Raw genomic sequence first — 27,494 nt, forward strand, 5'->3', positions numbered from 1 at the left:
AGTGGTGCATGCCTATAATCCCAAGGGCTTGGGAGGCTGAGGCAGGAGGACTGTGCATTCAAAGCCAGCCTCAGCAAAAGCAAGGCCCTAAGCAACTCAGTGAGACGCTGTCTCTAAATAAAATACAAAATAGAGCTGGGGATGTGGCTCAGTGGTCGAGTGCCCCCGAGTTTAATCACCAATACCCCCCCAAATGTATTTATTTTTATTTTTTACATTGGGGCAGGGGATGATCAAGGTGGAGAGGAAAAGCTAAATCACTAATCTCATATTTGTGAACATCAAGGAAAAATCTGGAAGGATGGATATTAAGCTGCTGCCTGAGGATTGGGAAAAGGGGAGAGAAGGGCAGAAAGAAGGTCACTTGCTACTTGACATACTTATCCTTGAATGATTTTTGTAGAATAACCTTGAGAGGTAAGAAAAGGCTTCATAAGGGGCTCTGTGGAACCCGTTGTATAAAATATTACATAAAATCAAAGAGCTCCTGCTGTAGTTGGGAGACGGGAGCTTAAGGTGTTAGAAAAATTCTTAAAGTGACAACAGAATCTGACAGTGGATCTAAAGCCAGTGCAGAGCCCCCTGGGGTGAGAGGAGAGCCTGCCCTGACAGGAAGTCAGCAGTGTCCTGGTGGGTGAACTGGGAGTTGGGGGAGGATGTGGCGGGAGCCGCTGGCAACCTGTGGCCAGCGGGATGGGTGGGAGAGGAACACTGCCTTTCATAATAAAGTCACCCATTAGAACTAGGTGTTGGCTTGGCTGCTGGGAAACAGTTTCACACGGTGACCGTCAACCTCCATTCCCAGGATGGGAGGGACATCAGGGTAATGAAACACAAAAAAGAATAAATGAGAGCAGCCTAGACCTACATGGACCCCACGTGGCTGACGCTGCAGCAGGGGCCGTCCTACAGGTCCTGGGTGGGAAACCAGGCTGTGGGAGGGTAGGGATGAGGCAATGTCACTTAGATCAAAGTCTAGGACCACACATCACATTCTCCAAAGCTGGCAATAGCTGCACCTGAGATAAAGGATAAAGGTGTGTGGGAAGGAGAAGCATGGAATTCAGAAGCCAGGTGCCTCCAGGAGAGGGGGCAGGCCAGGCCGGGCGTGGGATCGCCAAGCAAATCGGGCTCCTCTGGGCCGTGTGACGTCCTGGCCTTACACCTGGTGGTGTGTGTGGGGAGATGGCCGTGCCTGCCTCTCAGGGCTGGCACAGGGCTTTAACATGCTAATAGATGTTAAGCTCTTGCCATGGTGCCCTGCACGCAGCCGCAGCCGGCTCTTGATAAGATCAGTCTGTAATTACCGCTGGCCTGGTGGCTTGGCAGGTCTCCTGCTGGCTGAGAGCGACCTGTCCTTATCAGTACTCCCCCAAGGCCACTCCTTTGCTAAGTGAAGTCTTCCCAGATCTCCGACTGCTCCCTGGGACACGGCAATGACAGCCGACACACAGCTCCCTCCACGTCCCTCGTCCCTCGACTGGGTGGCGGCACCACCCATGCTCCACTGTGGGCGGTGAGTGCGGGGCTGGCCGGGGAGAAGGGCTGCCCCTCTGCCACAGCACCAGAGCCAAGATCAGGTGATGGGGTGGAGGGGTCCGGGCTGGGGTGGGCAGCAGGCAGAGAGACACGTGGGATACAGGGGACAAACAGGGACTGGCCGCTGACTGGTGGAGGGGTACGAGAGGGGCAGGCAGCTCCCCACCCCTGTTGGTTTGTGGTCTGGGCGGTTTGGGGAAGGGACAGAGATGGGAGCCCAGGAGAAAAAGGACCCGGAGGAAATGCTTAGTTCAGACCGGGGCAAGCTGAGTTGGGTGCCTGGGGCCACGGGGAAGGTTTCAAGGTTCTGAGCTGGGAACAGGCAGGTGGGATGGTGGGAAGCCAAGCTGGCCACCGTCACCCTTCAGGAGGTGGCCCTCTGTCCCCCTAGCAGCCAGAGCCAGCTCCTCCCCACACCTGGGGCAGAACAGCGAGCTGAGGGCCCGACTGCCCTGGCACACCCCACCAGGCCCGTGTGGGCAGGTGCTGTTGAAGGGTTTAGGACTCTACTTCCCCTTTGGAAGTCACAGCTGAGCCAGGGCCAGGGCCCGGCTGGGACACCCCCTCTTGCACACAGTGTGCGAGCCTCCAGGGTCTTCCTGTGGGGCCCTGCAAACTCCATCAACGTAACACAGAGCCTTTGGGGAGGCTGCTGATCGGTGGCTCTGGGTGGAAGTGTGCCTCCCCCAGCAGTCACCTGGCTCCACCGCCCTCTCCCCAAGGAGGAGTCGGCGCCAGGCACTCGCAGGGGCAGGTCAGGGCCGCGCATGCGCGCTGGGGGCGGAGCCTGCAAGGGCCAAGACGGCAACCTCCTGCCTGCGCGCAGCCTGGGCTCCTCCGAGCCGCTGAAGGCGCTGAGTGCTCGCTGAACAAACTGTGTCCCAGGTGCCAGGCTCCCTGTGCACGGCCAGGGATGTAGTGACCGGTGACCCACTTTACAGGTGAGGAAACCGAGGCCACCAAGTTGATCAGCCACGCGCCCAGGTGGTAACGTGTCCGCCCTGCAGGCGCCGTGCCAGTTGCAACTACTGGTGACCCTCTTGAGGCAGCGCGGAGTGGCCGCAGGAAAGGAACGGGCGCGACCGCTCCAGGAAAGCTTTTACGTGGGCGCTAAAATTTTAATTTCATATATTTTTCACGTCATGAAAATTACTCCTTTAAAAATTGATTGTGATTAAAAATAAAACATGAGATCTGCCCTTTAAATTTTTAAGGGTGCAGCGGATCTGGAGGGCTTCTTTGCCTGGCAGAACGTGAACTTCCGTCTGCTGACCAGCGGCTCCAGCCCCGCTCCCAGCCGCGCCTGCTCCTACAGATCTGGATTCTCTGCACGCACGCGGGGAGCCTGAGTGTCTCCTGTCAGCACAACGTCCTCCAGGCTTATCCGTGGCCCCCAGGATTGGGAACTGAACCCAGAGCCGTTTTACCACTGAGCCGCATCCCCATACCAACGTCACTGTCTAAGCCAGGGGTCTGGGGACTGCCACCCCAGGGCCACACCAGGCCCACTGTCTGTTTTTGTTCAGGAAGTTTCAGGGGACACCGCTGTCACAGTTGGCGTATGAAGGGCCACTGTGTTGGAGACAGGGTCCCCAGCCTGTGGTGCCCCTGGAGTGCCAAGGCGTCGGGAGGGAGCGAGAACTGGTGAAAGAAGTGGGTCTCTGGGGGAGTGTCCTTGAAGGGGACACTGGTGGTGACACACAGGCCCCTTACTCTCTTTGCTTCCTGGATTCCTCCTTTGACACCGGCTGCTACCATGATGTGACCACATGGTCACAGGGTCAGACAACCAGGGCCTGAAACGTGAGCCCAGAGAACCTTCTTTCTTCTGGGTTCTGTCAGGTATTTTGTTACAGTGACAGAGCCGGGGAACACAGCAGCCGCGCCGACCCATTTTACCTCCGCGGTACTCCCACGGCCGACTCAGGGCATCCTCAGACAGCGGCTGGTGAGCCCAGAACAGCTAAGAGAGCCCCTGAGGCCACGATGTGCGCTATTGCATGCGGGGTGCAGGCTGCACCCCAGGGGCCCCTTAATAGATCCCCAAACACGATGACCGTCCCTCCCCCAGCAAAGCCCCTCTGATAAGGAAGACACTACCAAGCGCTGGGGAGGACCGTGGGGCTAGTGAGTGGGCTGTCAGCCGGCCCAGCATGTCCCCGGGACTCGACCCCTGGAAGGCCGTGGAGAGAAATGGTGCGAGTGTTCACCAAACGTCCAGGTCCGTGTTCACCACAGCTTGATTCATCATAGCTCCAAACTGGAGACAACCCTAAGACCCCTGGGCCCCTGGAGGGTGGACAGCCGGCCGTCTGCACGGGGACAGAGAGCGCCACTGCCGACACTCACAGGGTCTAAGCCAGGGATCTGACCTGGCTCCCGGCTTCACGCGGGGTTCAGAAAACCAGAAGTGAGGGGTGCGCTGTGGATTCCCTTCATGCGAGGCTCCAGATCAGGCGGGAGCAGCCCACGGCATGCAAGTCACGAGGTCACCTCCGGTGTGCAGGCTGGGACTGGAAGGGTCCTGGGGGCCTCTGGGGCTGGGAAGGCCGCTGCCTTGATCTGGGTCGGGCTTACACAGAGGCACGTGGGTGAGAAGCTCCCTGAAGCAGCCGCTCAACACCACGCACTGCGCCAGCTCAACAGACGCGGGACACCGCGTCCGAGGGAGGCCACGGCGGCCACTCTCAGGCAGCACCCGCCAACCCAACATGCCCACCCGTGACACCCAGCGGCTCTGCTCCTGGAAACATCAAGAAACACAGCAGACTGTTCTCCGCAGCTCTAGTTCAAGAGCCCCCAGTGGAAGAGCCCCAGGAACAGGAGAACAAATACGTTCTGTGCCTTTGGAATTAGCAGCTTGGACGGGACGCCATGTGTGGCCATCCAGTGATCCCTCGTCCTCTGCGGGCGCCGTCTGTGTAACATCCTGCCTCAGCCCAATGCTCAGACCCCAACGCTCAGAGCTAGACCGAGACAGAGGACAGAACGCTCAGAGCCAGACTGACAGACAGAAGACCAGCCAGACCGACAGACAGACGACCGAACGCTCAGAGCCAGACTAGAGACGACCCGAGACGCAGAGGGTGTTCGGTGAACAGCTCAAAGGCATGCAGTCGAGCACTGAGTAGGTCAGAGCCGAGGGGACCCTGGGCGCCGGTCCTGGGCCTGCGTTGGCCGTGGCTACGCAGCATGGCGGGCCGGGGAGGTGCTTACCTTGGAGTAGTCGAAGCCGTGCTTCTCCTTCACCCCGTTGCGGCACAGTGTGTAGTTATAAAAGCGGGAATTTTTAAGGAGTCCGACCCACTCCTTCCAGCCGGGTGGCACGTAGGAGCCGTTGTACTCATTGAGGTACTTCCCGAAGAAAGCTGCAGGGGACAGATCAGAGGGTGGTGAGCAAGCGGGCCAGCAGAGCCTCTGGGCGTCCCCCACCACGCTCACCTCGAGGCCCTCTGCCACGAGGGCTCTAGCTGGCCGCGGGCCAGGGACGCCATCTCCAGTGTTCCACATGCACCAAGTATATAGGTCGCCGAGAAGATCGACTATTTGAAATACGGTTATCCGAATATTAAAAGAATTTGCCACACAGTAACATATCACTTAAAAATTAGCACATCTGGTCAGGGAGGCGACTCAGTGGTGGAGCACTCGCCTAGCACGCGTGAGGCCCCCCCACTAAAACACACACACGTTAAAAGCAAGACTTGCAGAGAGTGATTGTATCAGACTTCTCAATATCTGCAAGAACTGCTGCGATGGGATATGAAATGATATCGGTGATTTCTATGGATGACAGAATTATAGATTCTGCCAGCATATGGTGTTCTGTGGCCTGTATGCAAAAGCTGAGTGTTAATTGCACACTAGTGAGAAATAAGAGCATCTCTCTCCCCCTTCAAGTTTGTGGAGGTCTTAAACACTGTGTACTGCAGTGACCAGAATGGCTAACAAAAAGTGGAGAATGCCAAGAGCCACCAGGGACGGGGGCAATGGAACTCCTGCCTGGTGCTGCCAAATGGGCCAACTGTTCCCACCACCACAGAAGTTTAGCTTTGCCCTGTTTCCTGGGGACTCAAGCATCCAGCTCCCTGAGCTACCAAAGGGTCTCTGCTTTGGGGTAACCAAGTACCTGCCAGGCCCCCAGGGAAACCCCGCAGAGGGACCCCGCTCCATCTCTGCTAAACTTGAACACACCACTTCTGAGCCAGGGATTAGAATCTTGGGTATTTACCCAACAGAAACGCACTCACACGTTCACCAGGAGTCTCACGCGGACACGTTCACGGCAGCACATCTGCCATAACAAATAACTAAAAGCAAAATGTTCATCGAGCAAAGGACGGGAGAACGAGACTCCTGCGCGTGCATTCAGCCACGGGGAGGACCTGGTGCTCCCGAGAGATGGATGCAGCTCGGCAGCCTCAGACAGGCCAGAGAATTACACCAGAGGTACGATGTGAGCCCCGTGGGTCTCAAAAACAGGCAAGAGAATCTGTGGTGCTGGACATGGGGACAGTGGTGATCTCAGGGTATGAGAGGAGCAGAGAAGGGCGGGCTTCTTGTTCCTGCAGAACATGGGTGGCTCTGTTGGTGAACTAACGACCGGGACACCGGAGCGTGGTGTGCTTCTGTGTGTGCTTCATCAGGAAGGGGACACCTAACCCTTTGTGGAGTAGGGACACAGACAAGCTCTTCTGAGCGAGCCTCTGCTGTCCCATTTAATCTTTTTAGCTTAGTGATAATGTACCCTTTAAAAAATTATAACCTATAAAGATATTTTACAGAAATGTGAAGCAGAGACAGAGTCCTATTCTAGTGCCCCTTTCCAGAGGGGGACGCTGGGGTACCAAGGCACCGCAAGGACCACTGAGCGCTCAAGATGCCTCAAGACTCCAGGGTTCCAGGCAGCTGTAGGGAGGATGGTGGGTGGGACCCTTGGCCCTGGGTAGCAGGGGAGAGAGGGCCAGGCTGGGTCCCCAGGGGCCCAGGGGAGAGGTCTGCCTGGGACCTTGGAGAACACACCAGGAGCTGGGGCAGCCTGTGGCCCAGAGGCTGTGACGGAGCGGGGTCCCTCTGTGGGGTTTCCCTGGGGCCTGGCAGGTGCTGCCCCAAAGCAGAGACCCTTGGGTAGTTCAGGGAGCTGGATGCTCGAGTCCCCAGGAAACAGGGCAAAGGGGCACTCTGCTGAGTGCTGGCCTGCTGCAGGGGGCCAGGGAGGAGGTCAGGAAGGGAAGGCCCCCAGCAGCCCCAGGGGGAAGGAGCCTCCTTCACCTGGGAGGCCGAGCAGAAAGAAATGCAAGGACCCGGCCTCCTGGGGAGGTGGCAGTGGATGGCCGTGCCATCGGACCTGAGTGGTTTCCAGTGTGTTGAAGATGCAGTCGGGGGTGGGGGTGGCTGATTAAACACGACTGCATCCCTGGCCCAGGCAGTGAGGACTGACCAGGTCCCCGGAGCAGCAGCCCTGCCTGTCTCTTCCTCCGGAAGGTGGGGGGTCAAGGGCTCCCCTTCTCGGCAGGCCAGGCCCACCTGGTCCTCAGGAGACACCTGGCAATGTCTGCAGGGAGACACTGCTGGGCTGTCACAACACGGGGAGCCGCTGGTGTCCAGGGGCGGGGGCCAGGGAGCTGCTAACTCTCCTCCAAGACACAGGGCGGCCCCCTCACTGCGAAGAATGATCCAGAACAAAACGTCAATGCTGAAGTCGAGAGAAACCCTGATCTTGTTTCAAAACTCCACCGCAGCCCTCCTCGCGGCTCTCCTCTGTGAGCCAAGAGACCTGAGAGAGCACGTCTGGCCAGGGAGCAAGGCTGAGAGGCCCCATGACTGTCCCCACCCCAGCGCTGCCTTCCATCCGAAGCTCTCCCCAGCACCCTGGCCCCTCCAGGCCCTCCTGCTGCCCTCGGCCCTGGTGAGAGGAGGACAGGGCAGCCGGGTGGCCCTTCCTGTGAAGGGCACATATGTTCAGCTCCACAGGCCAGACGGTCTCTGTGGCAACTGCTCGGGGGACGCTGCCCTTGCAGAACTATCCCTGGACTGGACGTGAACAAATGGGCGCGGCTCTGTTCCAATAAAACTTTACTTTTAGAGATAGACGAGGGCCGAGTGTGTGCCGTCACCGGTCTGTGACCACGGCACAGGTGGCTGCCAGGGTTGCAGGGACAGGCAGGGTGTGCAGGGCGCTGCCTGCAGGGGACCTGGCCTCGGGAGGCCTGCTCTCCCTGGGCGGGGAGCGAGGGCCGCTGGCTGCTTCGGCCTCCAGCTCTGCAGTTTGGTCAGGAAACCTGTGTCCTCAGAAGCTGTCCCCAGCCTCGCCATCCCTCTGCCACCGGGTCATTCCCTTTCTCTATGGGCTCATGATGACCTCGGCAAGGAAGGGGGTGGGGTCCAGCAGCCCCCCGCAGGGGCCCGGCACTTTCTGTTCCTGGATTATGGTCAGTGGTGACGGGAGAATTTCCTTTTGAAATAACTGAAGTCAAAGGAGGGAAACAAGAAAACCGTGAAGTCAACAAGAGAATCAGTGACCCGGCCCAGCGAGGTCTGAATTCCAAACCCGGGCGGGCGGCAGGAGCCTTGCTGAGTGGGGGTCACGGCCCCAGGGTGTGTGTGTGTCACGTGTCCACCGACAGCTCCAGTCACCCGCCCCCAAGGACATCTCAAGGACACACTGTGCCTACGAACGTGTCCGCCATAGTCTAGGTGTGCGCCCCGTGGTGACTGTACGGCCACAAACAGCCTAATGACCCGTTTCTCAGAACGTGTCCCTGCTGGTCAGTGACGCTGGCCTGACCACTGGAGGCCGCAGTGCCCAGACCTTGAGGATCCCCCCTCCTGGGAATGGCGCTCCGGCAGGGACTGTGACACATGAAGTGGTGACGTGGGTGGTGACAGGGACAAAGAAAATAAAGGACAGCGACATGACACGCGGCACCACGGGGCATCCTGACACTGGCCACTGGACTGAGTGGTCGGGGGGGCTTCTCTGGGGCCTGAGGGGGAGCCCAAAGGGAATAGGGAACACCAGGCAGAGAGGACCCCAGAGGACAAAGGCCCATGGGGGGACCTGAGGCCCACAGAGGGGGACAGAGGTGACGACGTGTGGGGATGGGCTGAGGAGGCGCTCTGGGTCCTGGAGGCTGTGGTGGGAAGTCACGAACGGGGACAGGGAGCCCTGCAGGGCCCCATGTGTCCTGAACGTGATGTGTCAGATTTTATATTTTATAGACATTTTCCTGGAAACGGGTTTGCAGCTTTTGACACCTTCTGAAAGAAACCCAGGGTCACGGGTCACTCAGGACGCAGGGAGTTTCTCCCCTGGGTTTTCAGAAAAGCAAACAAGAGCCTAGAGAGACAGGCTCCCAGCTCCACAGGGCACCGCGCCCTCTCCCAGGGCTCCTGTCACTGGCCGGTCATCCCCTGCTTGTCCAGGGAGATCCGGGCCAAGGCCACTCTGACCAGGTGCAGCCTGGGAGGCCGAGGAGTGTTGCTGGTGTTTCTTGGGCGTGGTGGGCAGGGCCTGTCCCTTCTGAGGGAGCCCGCCCCTCCCCCCGTGGGTGTCAGAGCCCCCAGCTGCTCCTCCACGGAATGGCCCCCTCCACCCCTCCCTGCTCTCCGACTCCAATCCTTACGGAATCCAGGAACAGCTTATTCAGGTTCCGCCAGGCCCTAGAAAACAGGGCTTCGGTCAGGAGCTTTTAGTGCCAAATTAGATTCTGCTCCCATTTGAAGAGATTTCCCCAGGGCAGATTCATTCGGCTACTCCAGCGGCTACTCCAGCGCCAGTCGAGGTGGAGAACCTGATTAGCATGAGCCCAAGGCCCGGGACACACAGCCAGAGAGTGAGCTGGAATTCAAACCAAGATGAGCAGCTCAGCCCAGGTCCTGGCTGGGGCTGGGGAGCGGGCTTCTCCAAGCTGCGGCGGCCGGGATGTGCCGGGGAGGGGACCCCAGGCTGGCCAGTGCAGGCAGAGCCACCTGCCAGGCAGATTGACAGGCTTGATCCTGGGCCAGGCAAGGCCACTGATGATGTGCTGGCTGTCACTGTCCCTAGGAAGCAGGCTGGCATCCACCGACAGGAGAGAGCTCGGGGGGCCTCTGACAGATAGGCCCTGGGGCTTCCTGCCTGCAGTGGAGACCCGCTGTCCCGTCAGGTCCTGACTGTGGTCCTCTGGGCACGGCCACTTCGTTAAGCACACGGGGCTGACCTCAAGTCCTGGCCCAGGGCAGGTGCACTGTCTCCTACTGACCAAGCAGCGCGGCACGTCCTGCCACCAAGGCTGGCTTAGGGAGCCCAGTGACCCAGGCTGGGCCAGTCGGAGAGGGTCAGCCCTGTGAGTTTGAGGCAGCTGCTGGGAAAGAGGAGCTATTAATCCTGGGGCTGGGAGCTCGGGGCTGCCGGCAGCCATCTTGCCACTGAACGTCTACCTGCATGTGAAGCTGCGTGGAAAGAGCTGAGTTGGGAGGCGGGAGACATGGCGAAGAGATAGACGGTGGGTCCCGGTGTCCGCCTTCACCTGGAGCCATCTTGAGCCATTTCCAAACAGGCCAGAGTTTTCCAATCAAGGAGAACACTGGCAAGACACACAGGGTGGGTGTCACGATCGCACAGGGCTGGCCTCCAGGAAGCGAAGGCAGGGAGGCTGGACACACGCCCCAGCCCAGGGCATCGAAGGCACCGAAGCCGAAACACAAAGAGTGACGTAAACCAGTAAGTCCCTGAAGCTGAAACACAAAGAGTGACGTAAACCAGTAAGTCCCCTGCCCGCTTGTCGCTGCACCAGGAGGTGCTTTGCTGCAAACTCCGCAGAGCACCACCTGTCAGTGACAGAAGAACACCGGGACCGATGGCCAAGTCCGTCCCTTCATGCAGCCGGGTCACTGTACACCTTCTTCAGTTCACGCACGGACAGCAAAGCCGGTAGCTGGGTTGTCACCTGGTCTCCCAGGGACACCTCCGACAAGGTTTTTTATAAAAATGGACATCGCAGGAGGGGGCCGGCCGCGAGGGGTCACATCACAGCAAGGACGTGAGAGTCACGACACTAAAATGGAGGCTCCAAGGCCACAGAGCCACAGAGGTGCAGGGCTGCGGGGCGGTGCTGCCAGCGGCCCTGCTCCAGAGGCGGCTCCACAGCCGGGAAACTGGGCCGAAGGTCAGCCCCAGTGACCTCAGAGAAGACGAGTGGCTGTCGTGAAAGAAGTGTCCCAGAGCAGGGGACGCTGACGGAGACACACCCCAACCTGTCACATCAGAGCTCAGACACTTGAGAACGCTGTGTGTCCTGGGCACGTCTTGGGCCTCCTGGGCGCTCAGCTGGGGATGACCACCGTCCCCCTCGTGGGGCTCCGTGGGAACTGACCATCGTCCCTCAGTACCTGCAGGTGACTGGCTCCGTGACCTGCCAGCGCACCTGAGTGCCGACCCGAATCCATGGGTGCTCAGTTCCTTGTGGAATGCACAGATCTGTGAACGCCCTCCACGGACCTCCCAGCTGCGCCACGTGGCTGGGGACGATGACGAGGAAACAGTCCGGGCATGGTCAGCACAGAGAGCTTTGTTTTGTTTTTTAGTATTTCGGGTTCTGCGTTGAATCTGTGGACGTGGAAGCCACGGAGGCAAAGGTCCGACTGCACACGTATGTGACCAAGAATAAGCACACCCCAGGGTCACCGAGGGTGGTGTTTTCATTGTCACCAGGTTTGGTCCTCTGCTCTCCCAGCTTCTCGTCCATTAGCACCTGGTCTCAGATTCCCCGCGAGTCCTAGGTCAGAACCACGCTCTCCCCTCCCGCTGCGAGGGCGCTGGCCCCTGTCCCCCCTTGTTCCTGCCCCACAGGCCGCCGCTCTCATGCAGGAAGGACTGTGGCCGCTTCCCCTCCTGGCCACTGTGTCCCTCACTTTGAGTTAAGTGCTGCAGGGACCTTTCAGAGTCTGCCAGGGAACTCAGCCCTCCTGTTCCCTCTCCCGGCCCTGAATCCAGCTGAAATTGCCTCGTAGCAAATTGCATTTGTGGTCTGTTAAGAGCGGTGTCTTGCGGTGACGGGGGACTGAGATTAGTTGGCGGTGAGCCTGGTGCAGAGGGCACGGGAGGCGTCGGGCGGATGCCACGCGAACTGAGGCCAGGGGAGCCGAGCAGGAACCTCGGTCCTTTCAGAGCCAGAGGGCAGCCGGGCCAGGCTGGGACTTCTTCCTGGTCCCTCCCAGCATCTCATCCCCCCCCCCCCCAGCAACACAGGGCACAGTGGACAAGGTGCTGGATCTGCCACCCTTTGTGGTGGGGCTCCATGCTAGTGACGTCACCCCATGCCTTGGCTGGCAGCAGTGACAGGTCCTGGGCCCTACTGGGGATGGCTGGGCTGAGAGTGGCCCTGCCTGAGGACAGCCTCTCCCCCATCCTGGGCCATCTGGGTAGAGCTGTCGACAGGGCTGTTTTAGGGACACTGGTGACTTGGTACATGTTCATCCCACGCCGTCTCCACCCACACCTGGCATTAAGTATAACTGATAAACGAGGAGGAGCTGGGGCGATCGGGGCGGCTCACTGCGTCCTGCTGGACGCGGCTGACAGGTCATGGCAGTCACTGGACCTGGCCACGTCCCTGTGTGTGGGAACCAACACACACTCCTGAAATGGCTCCTTTTAATGACATCTCAGGTCAGATATCACCTCCCTGAGCCACTGACCCGACTGTCCCTGGCTTTGCACTACGAGATGATCGTTCTTTCCACAGCAGCCGGTCCTCTCTGAGACTCTCCTACTCGCCCCCTTATCTCTACTTGGATGTCGGGCCCCGGGGACAGGGGCCTTGTCTGGGCACTGTGGCCCCACCCAGACCTGTCAGGAGAGGGGACTGTCAAAAGGCCTGGACCAGGGGCCAGGCCTCGCTGCCCTCTCCAGCACCTCAGGTTGTAGAAGGAGCACCCGAGTCCGTCAGAGGGCCTTTCTGGGGGAGAGCGTGCTGGGGTGGCCGAGGGGTTGTGTGGCATCTGTGGCTGAATCTAGGAAGGGGCTGCGGCAGTTTGGGGTGTGGGACTGCGAAGAGGTCAGATGTACTCACCCTGAGAAGCCAGTCAGCTGTCCAGGGGACCTGGGTGGGCAGCTGGAGGCAGAGGACCAGGTTCAGGGCACAGGTGGGGTGGGCAGACGTCTGGGGTATCAAGCAGTGTGACAGCATCTGAGGCCACGGGATGGGGGTGTCAATCTGCCGCCCAGAGCGGGGATTCAGGCAGCCCGTGAGGCCGGGTGGGAGAGAACGCTCTTGGTAAGTCCTGGTGAGCATCCTGCCAACAAGGAACCACAGCAGAACCCGAGGCTCGGCCAGCACTTCCAGATCACCTTCCAGGTGACCATTTTGAAAGACCCTTTACACGGGGTGACACTATGGTCAAGGAGGCCATTGGACCCCATCAACTGTCAGGGTGACCTCCACGGGGCATCATTTCCTGTGCACAGAAGCACACACATCACAGTTTGCAGAACGCGGTGGCTGTGCCTGGCCGTCACGAGCTTCCTGTACGCTCCGTGCCTCTCTGTCTGCGAGCGAGGGAGGCGCTTCTGGTAAGGAAGGAAGTGGGTGTGTCTGTCTCCTGCGTCCTGCCGTCTGGATCAGGATGTGGACACAGTGACAGTGGCTCTACCTCCATCCAACAAATCATGGGGTGGCAGTGACGTAAGACCAGCTGGCTAACGTCACCTAGGAGGGGTTAGGAATCTTCCGGAAAGGGCCAGACTGTAACCATTTCAGCTGATGCGGTTGGAATGAGATCTCTCTAGCAATTATTCAGCTCTGCCACCAGAGAGAGAGCGCACCACAGATAACATCTGAACTAATGGGCATTTTCATAGAATTTTGTTTGTAAGAACAAAGCTGGATCCCATGGGCTGCTGCCCGCCGACCCCGACAGGTAGGGATATTGTCAATACTGGTAAGACCACCACGGCCATCAGCTTCCTGTTTGAAAGATAAGCTTGGAATCTGGATCTTTTTGAGGTACTTATCAGAACTTTCCCCCAAATTCCAGTGAAAATTTATTAATTCCATATTAAATAGAATAGAGCTAGTAATTTTCAGATTTTAAACGGCACTTTGTAGCTGGGCGCAGTGGCACACACCTGTAATGCCAGTCACTTGGGAGGCTGAGGCTCAACATGAGACCCTCCCTATCTTAGAATCATAAAAAGGTCCGAGGATGTGGCTCAGTGGTAATGCGCTGCTGGTCCAATCCTCAGTACAAAACCAAACCAACGCAAAACAAAACAAAACAAAACAAAAAACCTCGTTAAGTCAGAACATCCTTGGGACAGAAGTGGGGACTCGCTGTCAGCTGCCATTTTGCAAGATCCAAACTTGGTCCCGCTTGGGACACATTGGTCGAGCTGGTCCCTGTCAAGTGGTCCCACTCGTGCCACTAGTAGAAGGGGCCTGAATTGGGTGATTTTCACCACCCGCCACTGGGTTTCTTGGGGGCTCCTCGTTTGGGCAGCAGAGAACAAACAACCCCATCACCCTGGGGGAGCTGGGTCTCCTGAGCAACAGTGATAAACGGGAAGAGGCTCTTCTGCAAACCCAGAGCCCCACAGATACCAGACGCCCAACACCGTGGGCAGAAGTCCTTGTGATTGGGGCAGACAAATGGACAGAGGAGTCAGGGCTGGAGAGGAATGAGTTAAATACAGCCTGGGCCCCAGGGCGCAGGGCCCCAGGGGAGTGGGGAAGGTGGAGAGCGGGGGACAGGGACTGTGGAGAGTGGGGACCTTGGGGAGCGGGACGTGGGAAGCGGGGCCCATCCTTTTCACTTGGGGCCTTGCAAGGTCACAGCATGGCTTCTCTCCTGTTTTTGAAAAGACACCAAATGCAAACTGCCACATGCCCTGATAAATCAATGCGGTTCTGATGCCAGTGACAGGATCCTGCTGCACCGAGAAGTGAAACTCGAAGGGGAGTGGGGGGACGGACCGACCTGGCTGCCAGGAGGCCAGGGCTGGCCCGGGCTGCAGGACAGGCTGCGGCTGCAGAGGCGCCTCCTCCCGGGCTGGCTGGGTTTCTGCAGTGGACGTCGGCCCAGCACCCTTCTGCTGTCCAGGGAATCACCATGTCCTCTTTCTTAGCCTCACCTGCTCTGGCAGGCTGACTCCGGCTTCCCCTCCCCGCCTACCTGGCACAAGATCCAACCTTTGTGATCAGGTTATGGAGAAATGTGACCAGCCCTGGGTCAATGACAGCCTCTGGGGACTTTTGTTGGAGTCATTGGGAGGAGGCCTCTCTTTCAGCGAGGGTCACCCAGGAGATGCCACCTGTGCAGGCCACCCTGCCACCAGGGACAGACCCTTCCTGAGAAGAAGGCCAATTCTAAGGAAAGAGATCCATGAGGCAGAAAGGGGTTCATGGCGGTGTTCGAGCACGGGACCTGCAGTTTGGCACCGTTCACAGATGAGCAGCAAACAAAACTGGTGCGAAATAGGTTCACAAATACGTAGGATGGTTTTGAGAAGATAAGTCCTAAGAAGGGGGACAGGTGTCTTGGGCAGAGAACGGCAGGGCTGGGTGCTAACTGAAGCAGGCAGGCCAGGCCAGAGGAGCAGATGGGTCAGAGAAGTTCTCCACGGAAGGTGAACGAGGACAAGGAAAAAGCTGTAAGAACAGTGTTTAAACAGAGGCAAAGTGCAAAGGCCCTGTGGCAGGAATGACCTTGAAACGTTGGAGAAACAGCCAAGAGGCCAGAGTGTAGTCAGAAAGAGAGAGGCAAGATGTGGACGGAGGTGAGCAGGCTAGGCACGGAGGTGAGCTTATTTGATGAGCAGAGGGTTTTAAGCAGAGAGCGACTGAGTTAGAAATCCATTTTTTGAAGCACTGTCTGGCTTCTAGGTGGAGAGGAAGGATGGTTAACTGCTGGGGAGAGGCAGGGACCAGCAGATAACCAGGGCAAGGGCCTGTCTGGTCCCTTAACAAGCTGTTTCCTGCCTGCCTATTCCTGGAGAGGCTGCTGTTAGAGGGCAAAGCTGGGCTGCAGGGGACCACGTGGCCCCGGCCAACCGGTAGCAGCAAGCCCCGGCACAGCGGTCAGTCAAGGTGCCATGGAGGGTGGGGTGCACAGGCCTCTAATTAAATGCTGGCCTTAGCTCTCCACCACTCCCTGTGAGGGTCACGCAGCTCCAGCAAATGAGGGCGGGGTCCATACATTCATTTCCTGTGAACTCAATTAGCTGGGCAGGGAGGGCTCCCCAGCTCGGCCACAGGTTTATGCTGGCCTCGCTGTGTCTTAACATCTCCTTTGTCCCCTTTGATGTGTGGCTCTGTCCAGAAGGACAGGATGCAGGAGGTGGGGGGAACACAGGAGCCCTCCAGAACAAGGCCTGAGGCGCTGTCAATCAGAGGGTGTGTAATTACCGCTCTGGAGGAATCTGACACTAACCTGATCCTTCCAGAGCCTTCTCAACGCTGTCCCATGTCTATGACAAGCATTTTATAAGGCTCCCTCGTTTTCCTGAAAGGAAATTTATAGGTGACAAAAGCGACCTGTGCGCATCATTTCCAAGGCTCTGACCACAATCCACAAGAAAAATAAAGGGAAAGCAATTTTTAATAAAGGGAGATTTCAACATGAAATTTCTGGAGCATATCCATCAAGGAGACGCGCTGCAGCAGCCAGATGCCTGCACCTTGACAGGGTTCCCTGGGAGGGTGACAGCTACAAATGCGGTGGGCGGGCGGCATTTGCAATTCAGATGCTTTGGGTGCCACTGCCATTAGGGATGGGATTTTCAGAAATAAGGACTCTTGGAAAGTTCCGCATTCACTTATAATATTCCCTCCATTTTCTTACCGCATAACAATTCCTGGGAAATCCAGGATATATTAAAACCGCGAAAACTCTCAGTATTTGTATACAAAATAGACTCAGGTAACAGTAAACAAAAACCCCACTTGATGAATAATCTGGGAGGAAATTCAGAAGCCACGTGGGATGCTGGGCAATTTGAGGACCAAATGGGCTCTCTGTGCCAAACAGGCATCCAAGTCCTTGGTCCCTGCCCTGGGGAAGCCCCCCCCACGCCCCCCCCTTGTCGCGGCCAGAGCCGCCTTCACTGATGCCAACCCCTAGGGGGCGCTGTGCCGCCTGAGAACCTGCAGGTGAGAGCCTTCGGTGACCCGCGATTTAATCCATCCCCAGGTGCCTGCCGCAGCCTGCCCGGCGCTTTCAGCAATTAGTTTTCAAAAAGCAGAGTTAATCCTCCACCTATGAAATCTAGCCCCCCTGCCCTGTTGGCATCCAAGCTGGGCACAGACAAGGGAGAGCCCAGCCCTTCCTGGCGGGCCGGGCGTTTCCCGCCTGGGCTGCTCCTGCCTCCCTGTGCCTCGATGCATCCCTGGGCTGCTCCTGCCTCCCTGCACCTCCCTGCACCTCGCTGCATCCATCACGGATCAGAGAAGGTCTGCTGTGTGCGTTGGACAACACGGGGTGGCCCGATGGGGTCCCCGGGTGCTACCCCTGCCCCCAGTCGCAGGATGGCTTGGGAAGGGGAGGGAGGGCAGATCAGGGCCGGGTGAAGGGGAACAGATCCGCCAGTGGGCCGTGTGAGTCAGGCTTGGCACACAGCCTGGAGCGCAGTGAGGGCCCCAGAAGCATCTTTATCATGTTGATGTCGTTATATTCTCAGAGACGTAGGAGGGCACATCCCAGCCAAAAGAGATTCTGCTCGAATTAGGCTCTTGGGCTCTCCCACAGACCTTTCTACAGTGACAGAAGCGCTCCTGTCTGCACCATCTAGCATGGACCTAACGTCTACTGAACACTTGAACGTGCCTTCTGCGCCTGGGAAATTGAAATTTTAATTTGATTTCATTTTAATTAAAGTTAAGTAGCTCCCTGTGGCCAGCAGTTGAGCTGGGTCGCGGAGCTCTAGTCTAACTCTTCGAGTCCCTGGGAGCCACAGTGGAAGTTCATGTGCCCTCTGGACCCCTCGCAGGGCCTCTGGAGGCCTGGCAGAAGGGTCGGTGTGTCCACCCACCACAGTGGTCCTGCCCTTCACTTTGGCCTCCACAGCCATTCTAGCGCCCAGAGAAGCAGGGTCCTGAGGAGACCAACAGTGGGAAGGGAACAGAGTGTGTGGAGCTGGCGGCTGGGTGGCCACACCGAGGACTGAAACTGGGCCTTGACCCAGCCCTGAGCAGCTGCTGGCCTGCAGGGTCAGCTCCAGCTCAACACCAAGGCTCCGAGGCCTCAGTGAAGGTTGGCGTGGGTCAGAACCAGCTGCGCTGGCCTGAACTGCATCCCCCACCAAATACATGAACAAGTCCTCAGCCCAGGGACCTGCAGAGTGACCTATTTGAACCATGGCCTTTGTAACCATGCACTAAGGCAGTGGCCGGGGTCCCTATGAGAAAACGGAAATTCGGACACACACTGAAATGGCCACATGAAGAGGAGGAGACAGGGAGAGGAGAGGGCCATGGGAAGCGGAGGCAAGGTCTGCAGTGAAGCAGCCACAAGCCAAGGACACCTGGGCCACCAGGGGCTGGAGGAGTCGGGATCAGATTCTCCCCAGAGCCAGTGAGGCCTGCGGACACTCGACTCTGCCCTCTGGCTTCCAAAGCTGTCGGAGAAGGAATGACTTTTGCTTTGAGACTTCAGTTGGTGGCACTTTGTTTCTGCAGCCCCAGGAAAGCCACAGTGGACAAGAGGGCGTTGGCTGGACTAAGACAGAACCTCGCCCCAGCCTCACAGGCCTGTGTGGAAGGCGGAGGCTCACGGCCGCTTCCCTTTCCCAGAGGCCACTTCCTCTTCCTCCCACCAGGTTTGTGGGCACCACTGGTCACATGACCCTTACTGCATGTGGCAACACTGGGGTACAGAGGACACTGAGGCCCAGACAGGGTGGGTCTCAGCCAAGCTTGCAAGGCTGCCCCAGGCCAAGCTGAGTTCTCTGGACTCCTGCTGCTGCCTCGCTTGCTTAGAGACCTGGGGGTCTGAGGAGGGCACGGTCCCCAGAGTTTCAAGACGCTTAGGAGGAAGATGTGTGTAGGACACATGGCCAGCCTGGGCCCTGCGAGGGCTGTGGGACTCCAGCTGAGACCAGATGGCCATGGGGTAGGGGGGAGGCTGGGGTCCTGGGAGGCTCCCCGCTGCCTGAGGAGCATGGGCTCCTGGGGCAGATGGGGAGCTCTGCCCTCACCTCAACGGGCTGGAGGGGAGGCAGTGGCGGATGGGGCAGCTGGACAGAAGGAAGAAGAGAGCCGTGTATGCGGGGTGGGCACTGTGTGCACTTGAGGGGAAGGAAGTGTGCAGGGCACAAAGGCCGGAGAGGAGCCAAGCAAAGAGAAGGCCGTCATTGTGAGCACAGAGGCAGCTGCACCGGGCGCCCAGGGACGGTTCAGTCCTCTCTTCTGTGTGTGTGTGTGCAGAAGGGCCGAAGAGAAAGGAGGAAGGCTGAGGGGGGAAGTGGGGGTGGAGAGAAACGGAGAGGAGAAAGGAGCACAGGACAGACGGGGCAGGGCTGCCGGCCCCACCAGGAGCATGCGCACACCTCCACCCACCCTACAAAGACTTACTGAGCACCTACTACAGGCCAGCACTCTCCTGGGCACAGGAGCACAGGCGGAAACGGACACAGTCTCTCCTTCCACGGAGCCAGAAATTTAAAATCAAAACAGTCAAAAAGATGAATAGGTAGAATATAAAATCAGTTCTGGGAAGAGCCAGGGGGAACCCGGGTAGGGAGCATGGGAGGTGTCAAGACGTCACTTGTCATGGGAGAACAGACAATAAACAAATCCACAAATGTGTTCAGGTGGGGTCAAGGGCTCTGAAGGGAAAGAAAGCAAATAGGAGACACAAGGGGGCGGGAGGTACAGAGGCGGTGTGAGGACAGTGTCACAGAAGCAGCAGAGGAAGACACCTGAGCTCTCACACCCTGAAGCCAGCACAGCAAACGAGTCACACGCGCCTGCCTTCAGGTGCAGTAGATGCCCGGTGCCCTGTGTGTGTGTGTGTGTGTGTGTGTGTGTGTGTGTGTAGGGGGGTGGCTGGTGCACCAGCTTCACCAATGTCCCCACATCCTGCGGGGGCAGGTGTCAGGGTGCAGTGAGGTGGCCACCATGGCTGCTGGCCAAGTCCAGGTCCTCAGCTGACCTCCCCCCTCTCCAGCTCTGTGGGAGGAGAAGAGTGAAAATAATTGGGTGCTCAGGGCCAAATCTGAAAACAGGCTCCAACTGGCAAAGCCCAGGCTTGTAATGAGGGATGTGCTCCCCTCGCTCCCCAGGAACATTCTAGAACACATGGGGGAGGGGCCGAGGTCAGCGCTGGCCACAGAAGCCGGGACCGGGAAACCACCTGGGAGCTGCCGGCTCAGATGGTAATGCGGCGCCCCCCGGAGGGGTAACTGGGTTCTCTGGCCTATTTGCCAGAAAGTACCAGAAAATGAGCTTTTCCTCCAGCCTGAGACTGGTAGCCCAGCAGGCCCGTCCTCCTCATCCTTCCCTCCGCTCAGGGATCCCGGGCCCGGGGCGAAGCGGCTCTACGGGCTGAGCCAGGGACAGGCAGCTAAGCTAATGCGCTCACTCAGGCGCTCTCCACGGTGATTGGCTCAGAGGCTGGCACGTGACTGGAGCTGGTCCAATCAGAATCTCACGACTTCTGCAATCTGGGGAAAGACGCGCCTTGCTCTTGCAGGATGTGATTGACGGGGCCCGGGGCGGGAGCCAGCCACTGTCTCCAGACCTAGGCTCCTCCTGGACACACCGGCCAAGAGCTTTGCAAGGAAGGCCTTGGGCCTTACTATGAAGTCAGGACACTTCTTTCCCCCTTTTTCTGCAATGCAGGGGATTGCACAGAGGGCCTCAGGCATGCTGTGCGCGTGCTCTACCACCAAGTAACATCCCCAGCCCAAATCACCAGGCACTGAACCACGGGTCCAGATTCTGCCTGAAGCACCTAAATCTCTTTAGTTGAGGGAGAAAAAAAAGAAAAGAAAAATTCCATAGCTTGTCCAAACAGTCGCAGTTGAGGTTTCTGTCGCTTGATCGGAAGCGGTTTACTGCAGGTCACTAGAGGTGGGGCTCGTTGCCATGTTTCGTTCCCCATGTGCAATTTTTGTGACATTTACTAAACACGGCCGAGGCCGTCTGTGTGATGCTGGGGTACTTGTGTGACTCGTCACTGTCACCACGACACTTCTCAAGTGCTTACACATGCCAGTCACTGTCTTAAGAATTCACAAAACCCTCTGAGCCAAGTAACATCATCTGTGACTGAGGTGACCAAGACGTGGAAGCTAAATAACGCATCCAAGTTTATAGAGCCCGAAGTGGCAGAGTTCAGACCTGAACTGGAGCCAAATGCCTGCTCTCAACCACTCTGTAAAGAACAGGGAGGTATCCACACCCTGAGAATCCTGCAGGACCTCGATTTGAGGACCTACCCATGAGTACAGTTAGGGCAGCAGGTGGTCACCTGATGAAATGTGATGAGGGGTGACTACATACATTCTGTAAAACCCGAGGATGTCATTTATCCTTCCAAGATTCAAGTCACTGAAGTTACAGGAAGCCACATCCAGAAAGATCCATTAACAAATTGATATTTATCCTGCTTAAACTTAGCATCTCTCACTTCATCCTGTGTCAATCTCTACTGCAAACACGGGAAACATGAAGCAAGATGATTGTAAGATGAAATTGCTCATCTTTTAAAAGATGCAGGGTTTTGTGAAACTAATTAAAGTGATGCCGGAGGACAGCTTGAAACACAGGTAAATCCACTGACAAATGATAATCTGGCCTGGGAGATAAGTGAAGAGGAGACTATTGAGAGGGGTGATGAGGTAATAAGCTCTCCACTGGGGAAAATTCAAATGTCAAAGGCTTAAGAGAAGCCCCAGGAAAGATGGATCAGACCCTCAAATACTCTGGCAAAGGTGACCTTCTTTGAATCCACTGTGAAAACGGAAGACGGAGTAAAGGATGTCACTGTGCTACCATTTAAATTTGTTGGACTAATTACACTCCTCCCAATTGACACTTCACCAACTCATTTCCTGAAACAACCATCCCAGGGTGTGGTGGTGCACACCCGCAATCCCAGCAACTGGGGAGGCTGAGGCAGGAGGATCATAAGTTTGAGACCAACTACAGCAACTTATCAAGGTCCTAAGCAACTTAGCGCCCTTTCCCAAAATAAAAAAATAAGGCTGGGCACCATGGTGCACGCCTGTAATCCCAGTAGCTTGGGAGGCTGAGGCAGGAGGATTGGGTGTTCAAAGCCAGCCTCAGCAATGGTGAGGCATTAAGAAATTCAGTGAGACCCCGACTCTAGATAAAATACAAAAAAGGGCTGGGGATGTGGCTCAGCGGTCAAGTGCCCCTGAGTTCAATCCCCAGTACAACCCTCCCCCCCCCAAAAAAAAAATCCCATTAGTTATAATTAGAGCCCAGCCTCTGTATTATAAGATATAACAAAGTTATTTTCAAAGTCTTGTTGTTTCATTTCTTAAAATAAAACACCTAGGGGCTGGAGTTGTAGCTCAGTGATAGAGCATTTGCCTCGTACGTGTGAGGCACTGGGTTCGATTCCCAGTACCACATATAAATAAGCAAATAAAATAAAGGTCCATCAACAACATGACTATCCTTCAGACTTCATTTTCCCTCAGTATCCATTTTATTTTTCTCTCAAAGTAAATGAAGTTTCACCCAGAATGAGGACTGTGTTTCCAGATGCCTTTGCAGCCACATGTGCCCATGTGACTGGCTTCTCACCAATGGGAAGGAAGGAATCTGAGTCTTGGACCTATAGACCAAGCTGGGTCCCCCAGAGCAGCAAGGATTCTAAATTGAGATATCATCTTAAATCCCACTCAATCAATCCCTAGGCACCTGCAGAGATGTACAGTTTAATATGGATCAAAACCCTGCAGGGACAATTGACCTTCTGTCCTTGGGGATTAAAATCTTACTATGTAACTGAACGTGTACCATGAATCACATTGAAGGGATTCTGATTCGTTACAGTTTGTTCTTGTCATTTTCTCAATCAACAGTGTAACTTAGTATCATGCAGTTAAAATGTTTCTACCTTAAACAGCAACATAAAACTCAAATCTGAGCTTCTTACAGGAAGCCCTTGCTTACTAGCAATCAGGAGCACACCCGGTCAAGGTGAACAGGGGTATTCAGGGTTCTGAGTTCCAACATCTGTAGAATGCCCCTATACACGGGGACATTCTAAATAAAATGAATACTTTGTAACACTGCCATTGAAAATTCCCATTGTTCTATGTGGGTGGCTATTATTCATATTTGACACGTTCCTGTCTTCACTGAGGATATAATAATCAGGTAGAGCTGGGTAGCCAGGTGCAGGGGCACACACCTGTAATCCCAGAGACTTGGGAGGCTGAGGCAGAGGATCACAAGTTCAAGACCAAGCTCAGCAACTTAGTGAGATACCCTGTTTCAAAATAAAAAAATAAAAAGGGCCAGGGGGTGAGGCTCAGTGGTAGAGCTCCCTGGGTGCCATTCCCAGGACCACACAGGTACCCACAAAGTACAGCTGGGCCAAGTCAGTCCTCTGGGAGGCAGATTCTTGGTGATTCGTGTAAGTTCAAGGATGAAGTTTGCAGCATCAGCTTTAAAGAATGTTTAGGGTCACCTGGGTGATTTTGACCCCTAGCCTTTAGCTCCCCCTGGCATCAGCCCCCAAATGCCACGAGAAAAGCGAGCTTCCTTTCAATGGGTCAGATCCTGCGCCTGCACCCCCGGCTTCCGACGCCCCTGGTCTCCATCCTGATCGCAGCACAAGCACCTCACGTTGTAACTCTGGACAAATCCCTTTCTGGGCTGCGGCTGTCCTGGTCCGCACGTGAGGGACTCAGAGAACACTTTTAGGGTCTTTACTGTTCTTTTGGCATCCACAAAGCTAACGGTCTCACACGCCTTGTGCAGCCAGGGGTCATGAAAGGGGGCCGTGGGCCACACCTGTCCCCGTTTTCCTTGGCTCACGGCATGCATTTTTAAAACACTGAGTTTTGCCAACATTTTTTTTAAATCAGGAGATTTTTGCTAAAAATTCAATGTAAAAATATTTGCAGTTCAGTGACTCTGCACAGAAATAGCTATAATTTGTGGACCTGAGTGGCGGATGCCTCCTTTCCTAAGGGCCTGAGGCCCTACGGTGGCCCACCTACCTGCCTCCACCAGCAAGGCCAGGCCCCTCATTATCTGAAGGGGTAGCCCAGGTGACCTTGGCCATCACAGCCTTCTGCAGAGACCCAGAAACCAAAGGGGTTCTGCTCACATACCGGCACCCATGATGCGCTGCCGGAGGAGGGAGCGGGCCTTCCTGGTTCTGCAGCTGCCCCACTTTCTAGGTGATTCTGGTGGCAGGCTGAGCGTGCAGGAAACGACCCCGGCTTCCTGGCTGCTCCAGTGCCCGCCAGCCCACACTGTGGATCAGAAGACGCTGCCCCACCTCAGGCTGTCCTTCCCTCCCGTCCCTCTCACCCAAACCAACCTCTAGCCACTTGGATGCAGCTCTCCTGGGTTGCAACACTTGGGCCACAACATCTGGTTTCACAGCTGCCTTGGCCCTTGGCCCATGGTGGGGCGTATTTATTTATTTTTTAAAGCGAGTGAAATTAATTGAGTTTGGAGGATTTTGCAAGGGGGCTGGAGCGAGCGGCTGTGCTTAAGAACACCCCTATCTCGGCAGCCGCCCAGCAGAGGCGCCTCTGGAACTCACAGTCCCTCCAGCAAGATAAACAGGATCCTGGTGGTGGCCCGGGGCACTCTGCCCTGCTGAAAGGGGGGCCCTCCCTGGGTAGCTGTGGATGAAAGGCCCAGTACCAGGGTAACCTGAGCCATCCGGGTCGCCCCCATACAGAGCCCCAGATCCTACATCTCTTCAAATCTCCCCATGTCAAGCCGTTCCCCCACCCCATGGCTTTAAAAAGTTACCAGAAAACAAACTCGTGCCTGGGACACTGTGGTCTCCCTGGAATACAATATTTTAAACGGATGTTTTTCCCGGCCCCAGGGCCTTGTGCATGCGAGGTGACCACTCTACCAACTGAGCTCTGTCCGCAGCTGGGTTTTTTTTTTTTTTTTTTTAAGAACTCAACTTTTTTGAAAAGGTCCCTTTATCCCTACTATGACAGGTCTGCACATTTCTGATTTCTACACACAGAAATAAATGCACAACTTTGAAATGGAAAGAAAGCGGTTGGGTGTGCGACCCGGGACCGACCTGGGGACTGACCCCTGTCCCTGCGCTCACCTGTCCGGTAGCCCGTGTTGTTGAGGTACACGGCGAAGGTGCGGCCCTCATGCTGCGCCTGCCAGGAGGGCGAGGAGCAGTTCTCGTTGTTGGTGTAGGTGTTGTGGTTGTGCACGTACTTGCCCGTGAGGATGGAGGAGCGCGACGGGCAGCACATGGGCGTCGTCACGAAGGCGTTGACGAAGTGCGCGCCGCCCTGCTCCATGAGGCGCCGGGTCTTGTTCATCACCTGCATGGAGCCTGCAAAGGGCACAGAGAGACTGCTGGGGGGACTGCCACCCCGCCCCATGCTCCAAGGGCACCACAGGGAATCCACAGGGGCAGGGGGGATGGTCCGACCCAGTTGGGAAATATCCTGGGTCCAGCTGGGCGCACCTGTGATCCCAGCTACTCTGGAGGCTGAGGCAGGAGGACCCCAGGGGCCCCGCCAGCGTGGGCAGCTTAGCAAGACCCTGCCTCAAAATAAAAAGTTGGGGGGGTGTGTAGCTCAGTGGTGGAGCTTGCTCACCTGTGCAAGGCCCGGGGTTCACCCCCAGGACTGCAAATGAACAAGCAACCAAAGTCTCTGTCCCCAGACCTACTAGACGTTCACGTCGGCTAAGTGGAAACCTGTTTTAAAAGATCTCAGAATTGCAATGTTTTACATAGGAGCTTTTTTTTTTGGTGGTTGTTTTTCAGGGTATTGGTATATACTGACTCTATTTTTTTGAAAGCAACCACCATGTAAACAGGGGAAAGATGGTATTATGCTTGGCTTGGAATTTCCCCAAGAATTGTTCACACTTATTGAAATCCGGTCCTGCCAACCCTTGGCCAAACTCCCTGAGTATGTCTCCGCCAAAATGCTCAGCAGAAGTGGCGCTGACTCCTCCTTGGTCCACTTGGAACTCACCCTCCTTCTCTGCCCAGATCTAACCCATCTGTCCGGCTGCACCTCCTCTGGAGCCGCAGCCTTCTGTCCTCTGAGCGCTCATCCGGAGCACGTGTTGCCAGGACCTATCACATACCCCGGGCAGTGGATGCCCCGTGCCTACTCCTGTTTCTCCACGAGGCTGGAAGCAGAGTTAGGTACTTAGGAAGGAAGGGGATGAATGTGGGCAAAAGCCATTGCTCTGCCCATGGCTGGGTCCCCAGCACATCCACCATCGGGGTACACAGCAGGTGCTCAACAGCTGCATGATGAGGGGACACTATGGCTACACCCACTGAGCAGACCTGGAGGGAACAGTCCACACAAATCCCTTTTCTCCCTCCTATCACCCCTGGGTTTCCACCTTTCCTTGTAGCTCTTAGGTCTATGGTGGGTTGAAGGGTGACCCCCAAAAGGACCAGGTCAAACCTAACTCCTGGAATCTGTGTGATCTCATCTGGAAAAAGTCCCAGGCCTGGAGGTGAGCTGATCTGGCTCCCCCAGGGGGGTGCCAAGTCTAACCCAGGTGTCCCCGTAGGAGACAGAAGTCAGTCACAGACACAGGGCAGGCTCTGACGGGGGAGGGGCGGCCTAAAGCACGGAGCTGGGAGGACCCCCCATCCCCCCCCCCCCCCAGCCTGGAGGCGCCGCCCTGCTCACAGGTTCGTTTTGGACTTGGGGCCCTGGGGGCTGGGGACAGTGAATGTCTGCTGCTCTAAGTGCCGGCCATTCCTTAGGACAGTATTGGAGCCAGCAGGGTCTATGGCTTGGAGCCTCCGGCCCTAGAGAGCTGAACCCAGCACCTCCTTAGAGATGGGACAACAGGTGTGAGGCCGCCCTCAGGGCTCAGTGGGAGGAGATTTAGGCCTCTTTGCTCCATCTCTCTGCCAGATGGGGAAGGATCAGAGCCAGGCCTCCCCAGGCCAACAGATAATATCGCTGCTCTCCAGAGCTCGGCCTGCCAACCCTCCGGTGGTTTGCCACTGCACTCAGATGGCCCAGATCCCCTCCTGGGGCCTGGAAGACCCCTGGTGACCCCACCTGCCTTCCTCTTTCTCTGACCCCCTCTTGTTCACCTTGCTTTGCCTACATTGGCCACCTGGACATTTCTTGAGTGCTGCAGGCTCCATCCTGCCCCAGGATCTTTGCACTGGCCTTCACCTCTGTCCAGGGTTCTCTTTCCAAGACTCGGCTTCAGTTGGCCAAGCCCATCATTCCGGTCTCAAACTGTTGGTGCCCTCCAGCTCTGACTGGTGGGCAATTATAGGGTCTGCTCTAGGTGTGGAGCCTCCGCCTGCAGGGGCTGGAGGAGGGGGCTTCCAGAGGGCCACCTGAGCCCCTGGTGCTACTCAGCAGCCTGAAGTGGGGCTGAGGCTGGCGAGGCCCAGGGCTCTGCCCTACCCCAGCCGGGAGGCTTCATTTGCTGGTTACAGGAGCCTGGTGAAGCCACTCCCCCTGCCCCTCGGCGGGGGTGACTCCTAGTGCCCCTCAGTCACAGCAGGGGCCCCTTGGGATCCCTGGGAGGGCCTGTGGCCCCAAGACAGAGTTCTTTCCTCACAGTCAAGTACCCTACTTTCCCATATTAACCTGTTCACCTTATTTGTTGCCTGGAAAGAGCTGGAACATCAGAGCCAGGGTCATGGGCGTTCCACAGCTCTGGCCCCCAAGCTGGAGGGCTGGGAGCTCGGTAGCTACTCAGTGAATATTTCTTGGGGGCACGGATTTTGTGCACCTGGTTCACAACCTCAGGAAAAAGGATGGAGCAGCTGGCAGCGGGCGC

The 27,494-nt window shown here is 56.7% G+C and overlaps 1 protein-coding gene across 1 annotated transcript in view; it reads right to left on the reverse strand.

Annotated features, from left to right (window-relative positions):
- The window catches only part of SULF2 (sulfatase 2), a 436,121-nt gene that overhangs the window by 23,802 nt on the left and 384,825 nt on the right, over positions 1-27,494 (reverse strand). Inside the window, exons 3-4 of the mRNA XM_081289584.1 lie at positions 24,805-25,044; positions 4,756-4,907 (exon numbers count right to left, since the gene is read on the reverse strand). Of these exons, the coding sequence (XP_081145710.1) occupies positions 4,756-4,907; positions 24,805-25,044 (392 nt within the window). The remainder of the gene's footprint in view (positions 1-4,755; positions 4,908-24,804; positions 25,045-27,494) is intronic.

This window comes from Spermophilus citellus (genome assembly GCF_964194105.1).
Source record: "Spermophilus citellus genome assembly, chromosome: 4".
Classification (NCBI taxonomy): Eukaryota; Metazoa; Chordata; class Mammalia; order Rodentia; family Sciuridae; genus Spermophilus; species Spermophilus citellus.